Below are 19959 nucleotides of genomic sequence, written 5' to 3' on the forward strand. Positions count from 1 at the left end.
TAACCCCAACCCTAACACATCCCTAACCATAACCTTAACCACAACCCTAACCCTAGCTCTAACCCTAGCCCCAACCCTAACCCCAATGGAAATACATTTTTCTATTTTATTATTTTTACCTAACTAAAGGGGTGATAAAAGGGGGTTTGATTTACTATTTTTTTTATTTTGACCACTGTGACAGAGGGAGAGAAGTGTCAGTGTGTCTGGTCCCATAAGTAATGGTGGTGTCACACCCCCTCAGACATGTTTGTTTTTCTGCCTATTTTATAATGCTACTCTCATGTGCTGCTATGGATTAATAATACACTTTAGATTTTAACTAGCTGAAGAGCCCGGCGTTGCCTGGGAATAGTAACCAACTGTGGTTAGTTATAACAAATTATAATGCTTATATTGCACATAAAAACCGTGCATCTAATCCTATCCTGTGTGATACTGACTGCTGAGCCGTGTATCTAATCCTATTCTGTGTGATACTGTGTGCTGAGCTGCGTATCTAATCCTATCCTGTGTGATACTGCCTGCTGAGCTGTGTATCTAATCCTCTCCTGTGTGATACTGACTGCTGAGCTTTGTATCTAATCCTATCCTGTGTGATACTGACTGCTGAGCCGTGTATCTAATCCTATCCTGTGTGATACTGGGCTCCCCCTGCAGTCAGTGTCAGAGGGTGGTCTGTGTTGGCACGGTAATAAATTGTGTTATTTCCAGCTTTATAGAAGGACGTTAACACCATAGAAATGATAAGAATAATAGGCCTCAGTTAACACAACTGTCTACAAAGAAAACTGTTGCTGATAGCAACCAATCACAGCTCATTTTTCATCTTTTACACAGCTCTGGGACAGCGTGGCGAGTTTTGAGTGGCGACTTTTGTGTTTCGACTTTTATGTGGTGAGGTTGGTGTATGTGTGGTGAAATGTGTGCTGAGGGTGGTATATGTGTTGAAGCACGTGGTAGTGTGTGGCGCATTTTGTGTGTGTGTTCATATCTCCGTGTGTGGTATCCCATGTCAGGGCCCCACCTTAGCAGCTGTACGGTATATACTCTTTGGCGCCATCGCTCTCATTCTTTAAGTCCCCCTTGTTCACATCTGGCAGCTGTCAATTTGCCTCCAACACTTTTCCCCCCATTATGTAGATAGGGGCAAAATTGTTTGGTGAATTGGAACGCGTGGGGTTAAAATTTCGCTTCACGACATAGCCTATGACGTTCTCGGGGTCCAGACGTGTGACTGTGCAACATTTTGTGGCTGTAGCTGCGACGGTGCGGATGCCAATCCCAGACATACATACATACACACCCACATTGAGCTTTATATATTAGATACATACTGAGCCCTTGACTCCATTTACTTTGCCCTCAGTGCTTTTGTTTTTTTTAACTCAGTGTAAACTGATGTGTGGTCCATTTTTGAAATCCGCAACATGTCAACTTCTCTTACGAGCACATTGAGTTTCATGTACAGATTTACCCCATACAAATTGCACTCAGGTTTTAAATACATTAGATAGGACTGCTCCGTGAAGGGTATACCGTGACGAGTTGCTTAGTATACATTTTTTGCAAAAAACGTATCAACTAAATACGCTGTGTTTGTTATCATCTTTTACTAGCACTTGCTGCTTACTGTTACATATATTTTACAACAGAGTACTCATGCACGTTTGTCATACTGTGTTTTTTCTGTGTCTTAGGCTATGTGCCCACGTTAGAGTTTTTAAACGCTCAGCAAACGGGTCTCCTCCCCAGAAAACGCGTGTTTTTTTCTGTGCGTCTTCTCGACTATAGGAAATAGCCAAAAACGCGGACATAAGCAGAAATTAATGAACATGCTGCGTTTCCTTAGCGCTAAAAAACGCATCCATTGGCACAAAAAGGCCAAAATGCATTAAAATGAATGGGATGCTTCCTGTAAGCGTTTTTGATGCGATTTGACACCGAAAAACGCATCAAAAACGCTTAAAAAACGCAACGTGGGCACACAGCCTTAGTCTTTAGGTGGTGTGAACTGTTTCTTACTGACCTGTTCATTTTTTGTGCATGTCTCATGTGTTCTTAATCCAAATTGCACTAGATGCGTAAAATCAGGCGGTTAAAAATATATACACACTTCACCAAAGAAGAAGTATAAGAAGTTTAAAATGTTTATTTTTTTCATATGAGAGTTTTAAAACTTTTCTGTTTTCATTCATTTTAACGTTAACCCCTTAGTGATGGAGCCAAATTTTAAAAATCTGACCAGTGTCTCTATGTGGTGATAACTCTGGAATGCTTCGACAGATTCAAGTTATTTTGAGATTGTTTTTTCATGACACATTATACTTTATGACAATGGTAAATATAGGTCGATATGCTTTGTGTTTATTTATAAAAAATATCAGAAATTTGACAAAAATATTGAAAAAAAAGAAATTTTCAAACTTTGAATGATTATCCCTTTAATCCAGATGGTCATACCATAGCAAAACATTAATAATATTGGCTGTTGTGAGTTCATTTTCCCCTTCGTCACTGGGGTCTGGTGAACTCCCTATTCTGGTAAAGGAAGGTAATGAGCCTGATTATCAGGCACCTGAGTCTAATGAGGATGACTGGCTGAGTGGAGTCACGGACTGAATATAAGTCTGCCGACGCCCTTCTGCCCTGCGGGTGAGTTCTCTGTGGACTTCTAGGACACCAGTCTGATTCCTGCTCCCTAAAGCTAAGTTTTCTGTTTTGCCTGTTAGCTTTTTTGTTTTGTTTTTTGTTTTCCTTGCTTTTCAGTATTCTGCCATTCCCTGCTGGGGTGAGCTGAATCTCCTTTTGCCTGTAGCTCTGTCTTCAGTATATTCCTGAGTACTGACATAGCTTTTTTGAAGCCTAGCGTCTTCAGGGCCTTTTTCACTGTCAGTCTGTTGGCTTTTATTTTCATAGGGTTTTTCACGGATTGCAGACAGCAGCCTTCCTGTCCTTTTCTATCAAGTTAGCTTGGGCCCCTCTTTGCTCAGTCTATCTTTCTGTCTGTGTTAGTATTTTCATCTTGCTTCACCGTCATTATATGTTGGGGGCTGCCTATTGCTTTGGGTTCTGCTCTGGGGCAGTTTAGATTTCCCCTTTCTTTCTTTAGGCCTATTTAATTCTCCGGCTGTGATCGAGGGGTCTAGGACATCGTAGGAACCCCCCACGGCAACTGCTAATTGTGTTGATAGGTTCAGGGGTCTGCAATCCGATAGCTGCCAACTTCTCTGGTTTTCTGGACTTAGCTAGCATTTCTGTTTTTGCCTCCTACGGTGACTCAATCATAACAATTGGCCACATGTCTGCTTTACATCATCATCATTTGTAAAATGCTATTTTATTTTGTTTGCATTTTAAGAGGTTTAAAAATGTAGCAGCAATTTTTTAACTTTTTCAAAGAAATGTACAAAATTATTTTTTTAGGGATCTATCCAGGTTTGAAGTGACTTTAGGGGTCCTATATATTGGGAAACCCCCAAAAGTGATAGCATTTTAAAAACCGCACTCCCTGACATACTGACATCCCTGACATACCGAAAACTGCTGTCAGGTAGTTTATTAACGCTTCAGGTGCTTTTCAGGAATTAAGACAAAGTGGCATGATGGGAATGAAAAAGTTGATTTTTATCATCTAAACGTCGCTGACATTTGAACAGGTCAGTATAGCCGGCAGACTCTAAGGCCACTATTTGCTCATGAATTGCCATGGCAAACATCAGGACCACACAATCATGATCTCAGGGTGCCGATGGGGGTAAAGAGGGAGAAACCACACTCTTTTAAACATTTTTATGATATAGTCACTATTGACATCAGAATCTAAGGGGTTAAACAGATATGGACTGTGACAACACTGATCGTTTGTGATGCAGCAAGTTGTCAGCTATGGTGTACAGCCGACAGCTGCTGGATTGTCACCTCTATGGGGATGCTAGTCTCTTATACCTCAGGTCAGTTAAAAGACGTATTGACGGTCATTAAGGGGTTAATTTTCCTTCTGCTAGGGAGCTTGAAACTGCAATAGTTATACTTTAGTATTGCAGTACATAGTAAAATTAAAAGAGGTACGTGAACAGGTATAGTGATGAGCGAACGCGCTCGGATAAGGTGTTCTCCAAGCATGCTCGGGAACTAATCGAGTGTCTTCAGCATGCTCGAAAAATATGTTTGTGTCCCCGCAGCTGTATGTCTCGAGGCTGTTTCACAGCCTTGCACGGTTTACCTGTTTGTTAGGCAACCCCTGCATGTGTCGAACAGCTGCGAGACATGCCGCTGCGGGGACTCAAACATATTTTTTCGAGCAAGTTCGCTTGTCACTAGACAAGTGATAACTTTTAGAACAGTAGGGGGTATGACAGCTGGGAGTCACGTCAATCAGCAGAACGGGACGCTTAGATCCCTGTTATGGCGCATTCAGATATATTAATCGGCTCACAACGCCAAGAGATCGGACCACCATGCCAACACACTGGCCGTGGCTCTCCCGACTCAAGCGTGACCGCTTCATATATTCCTATGGGACTGATGTATACAGCTGTCTGAATACACCTTACATGTTTGACCGTTGCATCATTCATTCTCTATGGGGCTGCTGGAAAAATTGAAAGCGCACCGCTTGGCTGCCCCATAGGGAGTGAATGGAGAGCAGGTGGAGCCTGTGCACTGACAGGGATAAGAATTTACCATTCTACCGGTGGTCGGGGGTCCCAGCGGTTGGATCCCTGAGGATCAGTAAGTTACAACCTATCCTATAGAATGGAGATAACTTTGGGGGTCTAGACGACCCGGCATTCACTTGGCGCCGCTGGAGTGGCAGCCTGTTACAGTAGCTCCTTCTTTGCTCTCTTTTTTCTCTATTTTTTTCTATTTTTCCTTTCTCTTGTTTATTGTTACTCCAAAGGACATTGCACTGTGGAAAACCATAAGAGGACCTGGACCTTCGATGGACTTTTTACCTTGTTTTTACTTGGATCTATTGTGTTGGGAAATCCAGGAACTGAAAAAGACCCTATTGTCTACTCCAGAGAAGCTATACTGCTGCTTAGGGATACAGCAAGGCAGCATGCTGCTAATAGACCAGAGGACATTCTACCAGAAATAAGGAGGACTAAGAGAAGAGGTTGCAGAGCTGGAGCCCTCAGGAAAGCTAGAAGAAGGCGCTATAGACCTGCTCTTCCCTCCGTCATTATGGGCAATGTGAGGTCACTCGGGAATAAGATGGACGAACTGTCGGCGCTGACCAGACATCATCGGGAATTAAGGGAGTGCAGTATGTTGCTGTTTACAGAGACCTGGCTCACCGAAGGTACTCCGGACACTGTTGCCTCGTTGGATGGCTTTAAACTCATTCGTGCGGGCAGGACAAGGGAGAGCGGTAAGAGGAAAGGCGAAGGGCTGGTGATATTTGTGAATGATAGATGGTGTGACTCTAGGCATATCGTGTCAAAGAGCAAACATGCTGTAAGGACATTGAGCTATTAGCTGTGGGCATGAGACCGTTTTATTTACCGAGGGAACTATCGCATGTAATCATGATAGCTGCATATGTCCCCCCTTCTGCGAAAGCTGATGCCACCACTGAGGTCCTACAATCCACAGTGAGCATGATGCAGTCCCTTCACCCCCAAGCACTCCTTCTGGTTTCGGGAGACTTCAATCATGTGTCTCCAGCATCCATACTACCCGGTTGCACACAGTATGTTACCTGCCTCACTAGAGACAAAATATTGGCCTTGTTCTTTGCCAATGTGAGAGGGGCATATGCCTCGTCAACCCTACCACCCCTTGGAAGATCGGATCACAACCTAGTGCACTTCCAACCCGTGTACAAGCCACTTGTACAGAGAGAACCTGCTGTCACTCGCACAGTGAGGATATGGACTGAGGAGAGTGATGATGCTCCGAGAGACTGCTTTGAAACAACCACTTGGGATGTGCTGCAAGATTCCTATGGTGATGATATGAATGGTCTCACACACTGTATAACAGACTACATTAATTTCTGTGTAGACAACACGGTACCCACAAAAGTAGTGAGGTGCTTCTCTAACAATAAACCATGGATCAGCCCCGGAATAAAGACTCTTCTCAGAGAGAAGAAGTTGGCCATCAGATCAGGTGACAAGGGCAGGCTGAGAGAGGTGCAGAAAGATCTGAAGAATCTAATCAGGCAGGGAGAGGCTAATTATAAGAGAAAGATTGAACTGAAATTGTCACAGAAAAGGATTCATGAAGTCTGGGAGGGTCTAAAGTCTATATCTAGGCATAGCAGACTGTCTCCAGGATGGTTGTAGATAAAGAGGGGCTTAATGAACTTAATCTATTCTTTAACAGATTTAATCACACACTGGCAGCTCCTGCCCCTGCATACCATTCACACCTCTCTGCTACAATAACCTCACCCCCTGCTGCAACTTGTCAACTAAGCCAGGGTCTGTTCTCCACAAGTACCCAGGTTGCAAAAGAACTGGATAAGATCAAAGTTTTGAAGGCTGCAGGTCCTGACGGCATCAGTGCAAGGCTAATCAGAACCTGCGGGCACCAGCTGAGTGAGATCATTACATATCTGTTCAATACGAGCCTGAGAATAGGTATAGTACCACAACTGTGGAAATTATCGTGTGTGGTACCAGTTCCGAAGAAACCTTATCCGAAAGACCTTAATGACTATAGACCTGTAGCATTGACATCACACCTGATGAAGGTACTAGAGAGACTGGTTCTCACACGTCTCCGTCCTCTAGTGAGCTTGGATATGGACCCTCTCCAGTTTGCCTACAGGCCGGGCATTGGTGTGGATGATGCCATTATCCACCTTCTAGATAGGACTCTCTCTCACCTGGAGAAACCTGGGAACACTGTGAGAATAATGTTCTTCGATTTCTCTAGTGCTTTTAATACCATACAGCCAGGTCTACTGAGAGACAAGCTGGGCCTTGTTGGCGTGGACCTCCAACTCTCCACCTGGATCCTTAACTACCTCATGAACTGACCTCAGTTTGTAAAGGTTCGGGACAGTGTGTCAGACACGGTGATCTGCAATAGAGGGGCACCTCAAAGTACAGTTCTTGCCCCTTTTCTCTTCACACTGTACACTGCGGATTTTAAGTGCAACTCATCTAGCTGCTACTTGCAGAAGTATTCTGATGACTCTGCAATAGTAGGCCTCATCACAGGAGGAGATGAAAGAGAGTACAGAGATACTAACCAAGCTTTTGTGGAGTGGTGTCAGAGGAACCACCTTAATATTAATTCCAGGAAGACCAAGGAATTGGTGGTGGACTTTCGCAAGGGAAAAAATCCACCAGTAGTGGTGAACATTCAGGGAAGTGACATTGAGACAGTCGACACCTATAAGTACCTTGGTGTGATCCTCAATAATAAGCTTGACTGGGCCCATCACTTGGATGCAGTGTACAGGAAGGGCCACAGTAGGCTTTATCTGCTCAGAAGGCTGAGAGCCTTCGGAGTTAGGGGGGCACTCCTTGCATCCTTCTTCAACTCTGTTATGGCATCAGTCATCTTCTTTGGTGTGGCATGCTGGGGTAGTGGCATATCAACCAGGGACAGGAATAGGCTGGACAAAATGATTAGAAAGGCCAGCTCTGTCCTGGGATGCTGCCCTGATCCAGTTCAGGAAGTAGGCGACAGGAGGATACTGGCCAATATGAGCTACATGGTGCAGAATGATTCCCATCCCATGCATGAGACCATGACAAAGATGTGCAATACTGTCAGTGACCGGCTACTTCATCCTAAATGTGTGAGGGAGCGCTATCGAAAGTCCTTCCTTCCTGCTGCAGTTAGGTTGTATAACCAGCACTGTCCAAAACGGAGAACGACCCAAACAGAGAACTGATAGATCCAAACTTGTGATGGTTATATCTTTTTTTTTCGTATATGTACCTACCTACTGTCAATGTAATGCCTTTATGCATCTGTATCTGTACTTGTTCCTGCCTTGCTGCTGTAATGCTCTGAATTTCCCCATGGTGGGACGATTAAAGGATTATCTTATCTTAATTACTCCGTAGGCAGCTCAGCCATTGGAAGACCAAAAATGAGGGTGACAGCGTACTCTCAGTGGCCCTGGTTACCGTGGTAACTCAATGGCGCCTCCACATCACATGTAGTAGGGGCCAGAACAGGGCGGCAGAGGATGACACCCGAGTAATAGAGCCAGCATATGCCGGGTAAGCAGCAGGCGCAGCTCCTGAACCCGCTCCATACCCAGCCCCATGCATAAGGCCTGTTTCACACTTCCGTTTTTGTGTCCGCCAAACGGATCCGTTTCCGTTTTTTGACGGAAACGGATGCAAACGGATCCGTTTTTAAAACTCGGATCCGTTTTTTTGACGGATCTGCGGTAACCGCTATGGGACAAAAACGGATCCTGCAAAAAAATGGCGGATCCGTTTTTTAACGGAAACCAACGGATTTTGACGGATTTGAAAAAACGGAAGTGTGAAACAGGCCTTATAATAACGTTTTCACGCCTTCCTATTTCCTTTACGTTTGGCGGCCGTCTCCATAACCGTGCCGCAGTCTTGTACAACGCCGCAGGGCTGGTCTGGAGTCGGTATATCGATATTTGATGTGAAATACAGATGTGACCACTGCAGACAATCACCAGACGGAGAAGCTACATTCAACTGGCAGTGACTGGCTGCAGCGGTCACAGATGGGACAGAAATAATCAGTGACACAAGCAGCCGCCACGACTGACAGGTGCCATCATGGCCATTTTATAGATGGACAGGTGTAGACGTCACTTGTGTGACCGCAGAGTCATCCTCCATATATTTACCACAGAATCCCTCCTGACCACCCTGCCCATCCCCCTCAGTCACCCACCCACCAGGGTTGTCAGCAGAGCCCGGCCTGTGACAACAATCCCTATATCGCAGTCCTGACGTCCCCTCCTACGTCCTTCTCTCAGTAGCGACTATTTGCTCTCACCCGTAATTCCTCGGGATCCGCCATTTTCTCCCGACACCATCCTGCTTCCCGGCGGCGGCGGCGGGGGTCACGTGACGGGGCAGTGGGGGAGGGAGAGAGGGGCGGAGCCACGCCACTGACAGGAATCCCGCCCAATGTCCAATCACGTGACCGACGTCTCGGGCGCGAAATTGAGTGTGCGGAATCACATACAGTTCGCACAGGGGAGACCTGACTCCTGACAGGGAGAGGTAGGAAGCGTGCGAGCTGGGTAGTGCGGCAGCTCTACGGAGACCTGAGGAGGGGAATGGTCTACACAGAGAGCTGAGGAGGAGGACAGGGGGTCTCCACAGAGAACTGAGGAGGAGGACAGGGGGTCTCCACAGAGAACTGAGGAGGAGGACAGGGGGTCTCCGCAGAGAACTGAGGAGGAGGACAGGGGGTCTCCGCAGAGAACTGAGGAGGAGGACAGGGGGTCTCCGCAGAGAACTGAGGAGGAGGACAGGGGGTCTCCGCAGAGAACTGAGGAGGAGGACAGGGGGTCTCCGCAGAGAACTGAGGAGGAGGACAGGGGGTCTCCGCAGAGAACTGAGGAGGAGGACAGGGGGTCTCCGCAGAGAACTGAGGAGGAGGACAGGGGGTCTCCGCAGAGAACTGAGGAGGAGGACAGGGGGTCTCCGCAGAGAACTGAGGAGGAGGACAGGGGGTCTCCGCAGAGAACTGAGGAGGAGGACAGGGGGTCTCCGCAGAGAACTGAGGAGGAGGACAGGGGGTCTCCGCAGAGAACTGAGGAGGAGGACAGGGGGTCTCCGCAGAGAACTGAGGAGGAGGACAGGGGGTCTCCGCAGAGAACTGAGGAGGAGGACAGGGGGTCTCCGCAGAGAACTGAGGAGGAGGACAGGGGGTCTCCGCAGAGAACTGAGGAGGAGGACAGGGGGTCTCCGCAGAGAACTGAGGAGGAGGACAGGGGGTCTCCGCAGAGAACTGAGGAGGAGGACAGGGGGTCTCCGCAGAGAACTGAGGAGGAGGACAGGGGGTCTCCGCAGAGAACTGAGGAGGAGGACAGGGGGTCTCCGCAGAGAACTGAGGAGGAGGACAGGGGGTCTCCGCAGAGAACTGAGGAGGAGGACAGGGGGTCTCCGCAGAGAACTGAGGAGGAGGACAGGGGGTCTCCGCAGAGAACTGAGGAGGAGGACAGGGGGTCTCCGCAGAGAACTGAGGAGGAGGACAGGGGGTCTCCGCAGAGAACTGAGGAGGAGGACAGGGGGTCTCCGCAGAGAACTGAGGAGGAGGACAGGGGGTCTCCGCAGAGAACTGAGGAGGAGGACAGGGGGTCTCCGCAGAGAACTGAGGAGGAGGACAGGGGGTCTCCGCAGAGAACTGAGGAGGAGGACAGGGGGTCTCCGCAGAGAACTGAGGAGGAGGACAGGGGGTCTCCGCAGAGAACTGAGGAGGAGGACAGGGGGTCTCCGCAGAGAACTGAGGAGGAGGACAGGGGGTCTCCGCAGAGAACTGAGGAGGAGGACAGGGGGTCTCCGCAGAGAACTGAGGAGGAGGACAGGGGGTCTCCGCAGAGAACTGAGGAGGAGGACAGGGGGTCTCCGCAGAGAACTGAGGAGGAGGACAGGGGGTCTCCGCAGAGAACTGAGGAGGAGGACAGGGGGTCTCCGCAGAGAACTGAGGAGGAGGACAGGGGGTCTCCGCAGAGAACTGAGGAGGAGGACAGGGGGTCTCCGCAGAGAACTGAGGAGGAGGACAGGGGGTCTCCGCAGAGAACTGAGGAGGGGGACAGGGGGTCTCCGCAGAGAACTGAGGAGGGGGACAGGGGGTCTCCGCAGAGAACTGAGGAGGGGGACAGGGGGTCTCCGCAGAGAACTGAGGAGGGGGACAGGGGGTCTCCATAGAGAACTGAGGAGGGGGACAGGGGGTCTCCATAGAGAACTGAGGAGGGGGACAGGGGGTCTCCATAGAGAACTGAGGAGGAGGACAGGGGGTCTCCGCAGAGAACTGAGGAGGAGGACAGGGGGTCTCCGCAGAGAACTGAGGAGGGGGACAGGGGGTCTCCGCAGAGAACTGAGGAGGGGGACAGGGGGTCTCCGCAGAGAACTGAGGAGGGGGACAGGGGGTCTCCATAGAGAACTGAGGAGGGGGACAGGGGGTCTCCATAGAGAACTGAGGAGGAGGACAGGGGGTCTCCATAGAGAACTGAGGAGGAGGACAGGGGGTCTCCATAGAGAACTGAGGAGGGGGACAGGGGGTCTCCGCAGAGAACTGAGGAGGGGGACAGGGGGTCTCCGCAGAGAACTGAGGAGGGGGACAGGGGGTCTCCGCAGAGAACTGAGGAGGGGGACAGGGGGTCTCCGCAGAGAACTGAGGAGGGGGACAGGGGGTTTCCGCAGAGAACTGAGGAGGGGGTTTCCGCAGAGAACTGAGGAGGGGGTTTCCGCAGAGAACTGAGGAGGGGGTTTCCGCAGAGAACTGAGGAGGGGGTTTCCGCAGAGAACTGAGGAGGGGGACAGGGGGTCTCCGCAGAGAACTGAGGAGGGGGACAGGGGGTCTCCGCAGAGAACTGAGGAGGGGGACGCGAGGAGTCTCCCCAGAGAAATGAGGAAAGGAGTCTAAGGCCTCTTTCACACTTCCGTTTTTGACAATCAATCAAGATCCACCAATTTTGAAAAAAAACGGATCCGCCATTTTTCTTTGCTGAACAGTTTTTTTCCCCCATTGACTTTCATTATTGGTGGATCCTGACTGATTGCCGTCCATTGCATCCGTTTTTTTGAGGATCTGCCATAATGTTGCTGTCCGTCACCATCCTCAAAGATTTCCAAACGGAGCTTGCAACGTTTTTTTGGCCGGCGGATCCTCCAGACACTGAATTAACCCCAAATTCTGTCTGGGTGCCGGACAAAAAAAAAATCTCTCTCTCCCTCCCTCCGTTTCCTTTAAATTTCCTCATTTTCAGGATTCGTCTACAAACGGATCCTGTGCCATCCGTTCACATCAGTTGAGAACGGATCCGCTTGTCTGCCTTTTTGGCGGATTTTAACTGATGCAAATAACTGAAGTGTGAAAGAGGCCTAAACAGAAAAAGGAGTCTGCACAGAGAACTGAGGAGGAGAGGTGTCTGTACAGAGAAGAGGGAACACCACAGAAGAGAGGGGTCTATGTGAGTGGGATGCAGTGAGGCGGCAGAGCAAGGCTAAAGGGGTTTTACACATAGCGATATCACCGATTTTGTGACGTTATAGCGATATCGCTATGTGTGATACTTACCTCCGACCGGCTCCCCCGCTGTCCATCGCTGATCGCGCGAGAATGTCCGGCTCCATTTCTCGTCGGGCGCTTCCTGCTGTGACGACGAGCGACGCGTGGAGGCGGGCGGGGGGACGCCAGGATCGCTGTGTGTGAAAGGTGAGTATCGTGCGCTGCGTCGCTGTGAGATCTTCCTGTGTGACAGCTCACTAGCGATCATTTGGCGATGCACCAGCAATCCTGACCGGGTCGGATCGCTAATTGTAAAAGGGCCTTTAAAGGATTTCATTAACAGGGGAATACTTGAAGATAAAGCAATTTAAATGATGGAACAGGTGGTATGATGGGGGAAAATAGCAGTTACTATAACAACATAAGTTCTTTTGGTTGACTTATCATGAAGGTCGGTTCTTGGATCGTGGATGTTGCTGAACAGAAGATGGCGCCCACAACGGCGGGCACGATGCTGATCTGATGAAGTCCTATGGATAACGAGGATCCGTCTTCTGGCGGCAGCAGTTGGCTTCCGATACCTTCCCCTGAGCTTTTAGTCCATTTACTAATGCAGCCAAGAAGGTATAGGTCTCGGCACTCTCCGGGTTTAACGTAGACTGGTGGACGTATACAGGGGAATCGGGGCACAGCTTACGGTCCCACACTGAGTCAGAGGTGATGCATATGTGGTACTCACAAACCCGGAGCGTTTGACACCTCACTTCAGGGTGACCAACAGGGGTCTTGCACGTCTCTCCTGGCGGACGCCGCTAATTGCCGTGGGGATCTACACAGAACAGGTACCCGTGGTCCGGTCTTCTTACATCTACACAGAGAACTGAGGAGGAGACGACGATGAGCCTCCACAGGAAACTGAGGAGAGGAGTCTACACAGAGGAACTTGGGCTGTTATGCACCTCCTCACTGAGCACAGAAGAAAATCAGCATCACAGGCTCAGTATATGGTCACTATTTGTTAACCAAAACCAGGAGTTGGTGAAAAATTCAGGAGTGTTGCACATTTCTAGTATACTTTTTTCCTCTGATTGTTCCTCTCCTGATTTTGGCTTATAAATACTGAAGTAAAATACTGAACATGTGAACGTGACTTAAATACCGCTATAGAGAGCAATACACCATAATGCGACCATATAGATCCCAAATAATACCGCTTTTGTAGCGAGACAGCATAATACTATCATATAGAGCCCAAATAATACATTATAATACCACAATAAAAAGGCCAAATAATGCATCATAAACTGCAATACCCATACAGTTATATGAAGCCCAAATAATAGTGAGCAATACAGCATAATGCTACTATAGAGTACCCCCATTGTACTGTTTTATAGAGCTATACTTCTTAATACTACTATGCAGCTCTCATACCATCTTGGAGCCCAAACAATTTTATGTCCTATAGAGCAATACACAATAATACCTGTATGCAAAGCACAAATAATGTAATTTATACAGTACACCATAATACCAGTTACAGAACCCAAATAAAATTGTCAAAGTAATACAGCACCTTATATAGCCCAAATAATACATTAGAGCAATACACCATAACACCGATATATACAGGTGATTCTCAAAAAATTAGAATTTCATAAAAAAGTTAATTTATTTCAGTTCTTCAATGCAAAAGTGAAACTCATGTATCATATAGAGTCATTACACACAGAGTGATCTATTTCACGTGTTTATTTCTGTTAATATTGATGATTATGACTTGCAGCCAATGAAAGCCCAAAAGTCATTATACCATGCCGTATTTCCTTCCTGCCACAGCTCCGGCACACTGCTCTGCCCTGTTGAGGGCAGAGAAGAGTCCTGCAGTGCGCAGGCGCCGGGAGAGGTCCGGCACCTGCGCACTGCAGTATTCTGCTCTGCCCTCAACAGAGCAGAGCGCCTGCTCAGGAGCCGCGACAGGCAGCAAAGAAGACGTCACCGTTAGAAGATGGGAGACGCCGGACCGTTCTACTGACTTTGGTCTTGATATAACACAGTGGACCTACACCAGCAGATGACATGGCTCCCCAAACCATCACTGATTGTGGAAACTTCACACTAGACCTCCAGACAGCTTGGATTGCGGCCTCTCCGCTCTTCCTGCATCCTCTGGGTCCTTGATTTCCAAATGAAATACAAAATTCACTTTCATCTGAAAACAACACCTTGGACCACTGAGCAACAGTCCAGTTCTTTTTCTCCTTTGCCCAGGTAAGACACGTTGTCTATTGGTCATGAGTGGTTAGACACGAGGAATGTGACACTTGTAGCCCATGTCCTGGATACGTCTGTGTGTGGTGGCTCTTGAAGCAATGACTCCAGCAGCAGTCCACCCCTTGTGAATCTCTCCAAATTTTTTGAATGGCATTTTTTTACCAAACCTTTCAAGGCTGAGGTTATCCCGGTTGCTTGTGCACCTTTTTCTACCACACTTTTTCTTTTCACTCAACTTTCCATTAATTTGCTTGAATACAGCGCTCTGAACAGCCAGCTTTAGCAATGACCTTTTGTGGCTTACCCTCCTTGTGGAGTGTGCCAATGACTGCCTTCTGGACAGTCAAAAACAAGGCACAAAACACAAATATCCTAAAATAAAAAATACATTGCAAAAAATGCATGGAGGTAATAAGGGTATTTAGTACACATAATTTATTTTTTTTGTATCTGTCAAGTCAGCAGTCTTCCCAATGATAGTGGAGCTACTGGAACAGAATAAGGGACCTTTTTAAACACTTAGGAAGCCTTTACAGGTGTTTTTTATTAATTCTAATTTACTGAGATAATGACTTTTGGGTTTTAATTGGCTGTAAACCATAATCATCAACAGTAACAAATAAACACGTGATATAGATCACTGTGTGTAATGACTCTAGAATAGATGAGTTTCACTTTTTGTATTGAAGAACTGAAATAAATTTACTTTTTGTTGATATTCTAATTTTGTGCGAAGCACCTGTAGATCTCAAATACCGTTTTATATAACCCCCATAATACTGTCATATACAGTAATACACCATAATACCACTATGCGAATCTCAAATATCATATGATGCTAGCGCCAACTCTATTGATATTATTTTACCAGATGTCCTTTATATGAATTCATCTAAATAAAGAGGAACCTGTTCGTCGGCTGGATTCCTTTTCCATTTACTTGCATGCTTGGGCTGTGGCAGGGCCAGTATCCGTGCTCCGGACAGACCGAGAGTCAGTGACCATGAACTGGAACTGTTATTATACTATATGATACTACGGTACAGCCGAACCAAGGAAATGGCAGGAAGCTGGTAGGCCTGGAGCACGAGTGGGACAGAAATTGTCCAGAAGAGGGACAGGGATTGTCCAATAGTGGGTCAGGGATTGACCAAGAGTCTGACACAGGATGCAAGGATATAGACAGAGTTGACGGGAAGAGCCGAGTTTGCTCGGACGACAGGGAAAGATAACAAGATGTCTCTGTGTTTGAACTGTGCTGTCTGTGAGATGAATATGCTGCTGTTTAGTAAAGTTAACCCCTTCACTACCAAGGGTGGTTTGCACGTTAACTCCCGGGCCAATTTTTACAATTCTGACCACTGTACCTTTATGAGGTCATAACTCTGGAACGCTTCCATGGATCCCGGTGATTCTGACATATTGTACTTCATGTTAGTGGTAAAATTGCATTCAAATAACTTGCGTTTATTTGTGAAAAAAACGGAAATTTGGCGAAAATTTTGAAAATTTCGCAATTTTCCAACTTTGAATTTTTATGCCCTTAAATCACAGCGATACGGCACACAAAAAACTTAATACATAACATTTCCCACATGTTTACTTTACATCAGCACAATTTTGGAACCAAAATTTTTTTTTGTTAGGAAGATATAAGGGTTAAAAATTGACCAGCGATTTCTCATTTTTGCAACACCATTTTATTTTTAGGGACCACATCACATTTGAAGCCACTTTGAGGGGTCTATATGATAGAAAATACCCAAAAGTGACACCATTCTAAAAACTGCACCCCTTAAGGTGCTTAAAACCACATTCAAGAAGTTTATTAACCCTTTAGGTGCGTCACAGGAATTTTTTGAATATTAAAAAAAATGAACATTTAACTTTTTTCACAAAAAAAATACTTCAGGTTCGATTTTCTTTATTTTATCAAGGGTAACAGGAGAAATTGGACTGCAAAAGTTATTGTGCAATTTGTCCTGAGTACGCTGATACCTGATATGTGGGGGGGAACCACTGTTACGGCGCATGGCAGACCTCAGTAGGGAAGGAGCGCCGTTTGACTTTTTCAAAGCAAAATTGGCTGGAATTCAGATCGGACGCCATGTCGCGTTTGGAGAGCCCCTGATGTACCTAAACAGTGGAAACCCCCCCAAGTGACCCCATTTTGGAAACTAGACCCCCCAAGGAACTTATCTAGATGTGTGGTGAGAACTTTGAACCCCCAAGGGCTTCACAGAAGTTTATAACGTACAGCAGTACAATTAAAAAATATTTTTTCCACAAAAATGATCTTTTCACCCTCAATTCTTATTTTTCCAAAAGTAACATGACCCTAAAAGATATTGTGCAATTTGTCCTGAGTACGCTGATACCCCACATGTGGGGGTAAACCACTATTTGGGCGCATGGCAGAGCTCGGAAGGGAAGCAGCGCCATTTGACGTTTTGGGCTGGAATTGAGATCGGACACCATGTCGCGATTGGAAAACCCCTGATGTACCAAAACAGTAGAAACCCCCCACAAATGACACCATTTTGAAAACTAGACCCCCTAAGGAACTTATCTAGATGTGTGGTGAGCACTTTGAACCCCCAAGGGCTTCACAGAAGTTTATAATGCCCAGGCATGAAAATAAAAAAAATCGTATTTTTTCCACAAACATGATCAGTCTCCAATTTTTTTATTTTCCCAAGGGTAACAGGAGAAATTGGACCCCAAAAGTTGTTGTCCAATTTGTCCTGAGTACGCTGATACCTCATATGTGGGAGAAAATTACTGTATGGGCACACGTCGGGGCTCGGAAGGGAAGTAGTGATGGTTTGGAATGCAGACTTTGATGGCATGGTCTGCGGGTGTCATGTTGCTTTTGGAGAGCCCCTGATGTACCTAAACAGTGGAAACCCCCCACAAGTGACCCCATTTTGGAAACTAGACCCCCTAATGAACTTATCTAGATGTGTGGTGAGCACTTTGAACCCCCCAGTGCTTCACAGAAGTTTATAACGACCGGGCGTGAAAATAAAAATATCGTATTTTTTCAACAAACATCATCTTTTATTCCCCATTTTTTTATTTTCCCAAGGGTAACAGGAGAAATTGGACCCCAAAAGTTGTTGTCCAATTTGTCCTGAGTACGCTGATACCCCATATGTGGGAGAAAACTACTGTATGGACACACGTCGGGGCTCGGAAGGGAAGTAGTGACGTTTTGGAATGCAGACTTTGATGGATTGGTCTGCGGGTGTCATGTGCGTTTGGAGAGCCGCTGATGTACCTAAACTATTGAAACTCCCCACAAGTGACCCCATTTTGGAAACTAGACCCCCCACGGAGCTTATCTAGATGTGTGGAGAGCACTTTGAACCCCCAAGTGCTTCACAGAAGTTTATAACGCCTGGGCGTGAAAATAAAAAAAAGATTTTTTTCCGCAAAATTATATTTTTGCCCCCAATTTTTTATTTTCCTAAGGGTAACAGGAGAAATTGGACCCCAAAAGTTGTTTTGTAATTTGTCCTGAGTAGGCGGATACCCTACATGTGGTGGTAAAACACTGTTTGGGCGCATGGCAGAGCTTGGAAGGGAAGGAGCACCATTTGACTTTTTCAACGCAGAATTGTCTGGAATTGAGATCAGACGCCATGTTGCCTTTGGAGAGCACCTGATGTGCGCAAACAGTGGAAACCCCCCAATTATAACTCCAACCCTAATCTGAGCCCTAACCCTAGCGGGAAAATGGAAATAAATACATTTTCTTTTAGTTTTATTATTTTTCCCTAACTAAGGGGGTGATAACGGGGGGTTTGATTTACTATTTATGGCGGTTTTTATGTTTGGCAGCTGTCGCACGCTAAAAGACGCTTTTTATTGTAAAAATAGTTTTTGCATCACCACATATTGAGAGCTATAATTTTTCCGTATTTTGACCCACCGAGTCATGTGAGGTCTTATTTTTTGCGGGACGAGTTGACGTTTTTATTGGTACCATTTTCGGGCACGTGACATTTTTTGATCGCTTTTTATTCCGAATTTTGTGACGCAGAATGAACAAAAACCAGCGTTTCATGAATTTCTTTTGGGGGGTGCGTTTACACCGTTCCGCGTGCGGTAAAATTGATAAAGCGTTTTTATTCTTCGGGTCAGTACGGTTACAGCGATACCTCATTTAGGTCGTTTTTTTATGTTTTGTCGGTTTTTTGCAATGAAAACAATTTTTATATAAAAATTAATTATTTTTGTATCGCTTTATTCTGCGAGCTATAACTTTTTTATTTTTTTGCGGATGACGCTGTATGGCGGCTCGTTTTTTGCAGGACAAGATGACGTTTTCAGCGGTACCATGGATATTTATATGCGTCTTTTTGATCGCGCGTTATTGCACTTTTTGTTCGGTGGTATAATAAATCATTACTTTTTGCTTCGTTTTTTATTTTTTAAGGGGTTCGCTAAAGGGGTTAACTAATGGGACAGTTTTATAGGGCAGGTCATTACGGACGCGGCGATACCAAATATGTGTACTTTTATTGTTTTTGTTTTTTTTTATTTTGAAAAAATGGATTTATTGGGGAATATTTTTTTTTTTTTTACTAATTTATTTAGCGATTTTTTTTTTTTTTTTTTTTTTAAATTATTTTTAACACTTTTTTTTTTTACTTTATTACCTTGTCCCAGGTGGGACATCACTGTCCTGTGACAGATCGCTGATCTGTCACATCACAGATCACTGTGACAGATCAGTGATCTGTCACAGGCACTGCTGCAGACTTCCTCATGCCTGCGCTTTGCAGGCAGTGAGGAAGTCAGCTCTCTACAGGCCCCCGAAGGCCCCCGTCGCCATCTTGGATCCGGGGGCCTGTAGGGAAAGAGCCCCCCGCAGCAGCGCTGCACATTGCGCTGCCGTGGGGGGCTCAGGGAAGCACGGAGGGAGCCCCCTCCCTGCCGATGCTTCCCTTTAACCCCCGGTACACCGCGATCGCGTTTGATCGCGGTGTACAAGGGGTTAACGTGTTGGGGGCGGTCCGTGACCGCCCCTGACACATTGTGCCGGGTGTCAGCTATGATAATTAGCTGACACCCGGCCGCGATCAGCGGCGCTCACCACGTGGGCGCCGCTGATCGCTGGGACGTAATATTCCGTCCATGGTAGTTAGGTCCAGGGTCACATGGACGGAATATTACGTCCTTTGTAGGTAAGGGGTTAAACTGTTGGAAAAAGATCCTGTCTCTGAAGTGATTTGCTGAGTCGATATGACAGCAGCCGAGAGGCCGCTAACAATAACCCTGTGTGTTGTTGCACGTGCAGTACAAGGGACAGTGTATTTCATCTGTAGGGCGCCAGGGTGTGGGGACACTACAGCCTGTTGCCATGACTACCACCCTGGCAGCCTTACACTACCCATTCATACACAGCGATACCGTACATACACCGCGATACCGTATATACACAGCGATACCGTATACACAGCAATCATACACAGCGATACCGTAGATACACTGCGCTACCGCACATACACAGCGATACCGTACATACACAGC

General features: G+C 46.6%; 1 protein-coding gene across 4 annotated transcripts in view; it reads right to left on the bottom strand.

Annotated features, from left to right (window-relative positions):
• The window catches only part of PIAS2 (protein inhibitor of activated STAT 2), a 60819-nt gene extending 51703 nt beyond the window's left edge, over positions 1–9116 (bottom strand). For 3 of the 4 annotated variants that reach the window (XM_073589770.1, XM_073589772.1, XM_073589769.1), the window contains exon 1: positions 8962–9116. In XM_073589770.1, the coding sequence (XP_073445871.1) occupies positions 8962–8985 (24 nt within the window). In that variant the 5' untranslated portion in view covers positions 8986–9116. The other variant, XM_073589771.1, reaches the window with a different exon arrangement.
• Positions 9117–19959: the final 10843 nt, after the last annotated feature.

Source organism: Dendrobates tinctorius, unplaced genomic scaffold, assembly GCF_039654945.1.
Source record: "Dendrobates tinctorius isolate UK_male_01 unplaced genomic scaffold, ASM3965494v1 ptg000113l, whole genome shotgun sequence".
Classification (NCBI taxonomy): domain Eukaryota; kingdom Metazoa; phylum Chordata; class Amphibia; order Anura; family Dendrobatidae; genus Dendrobates; species Dendrobates tinctorius.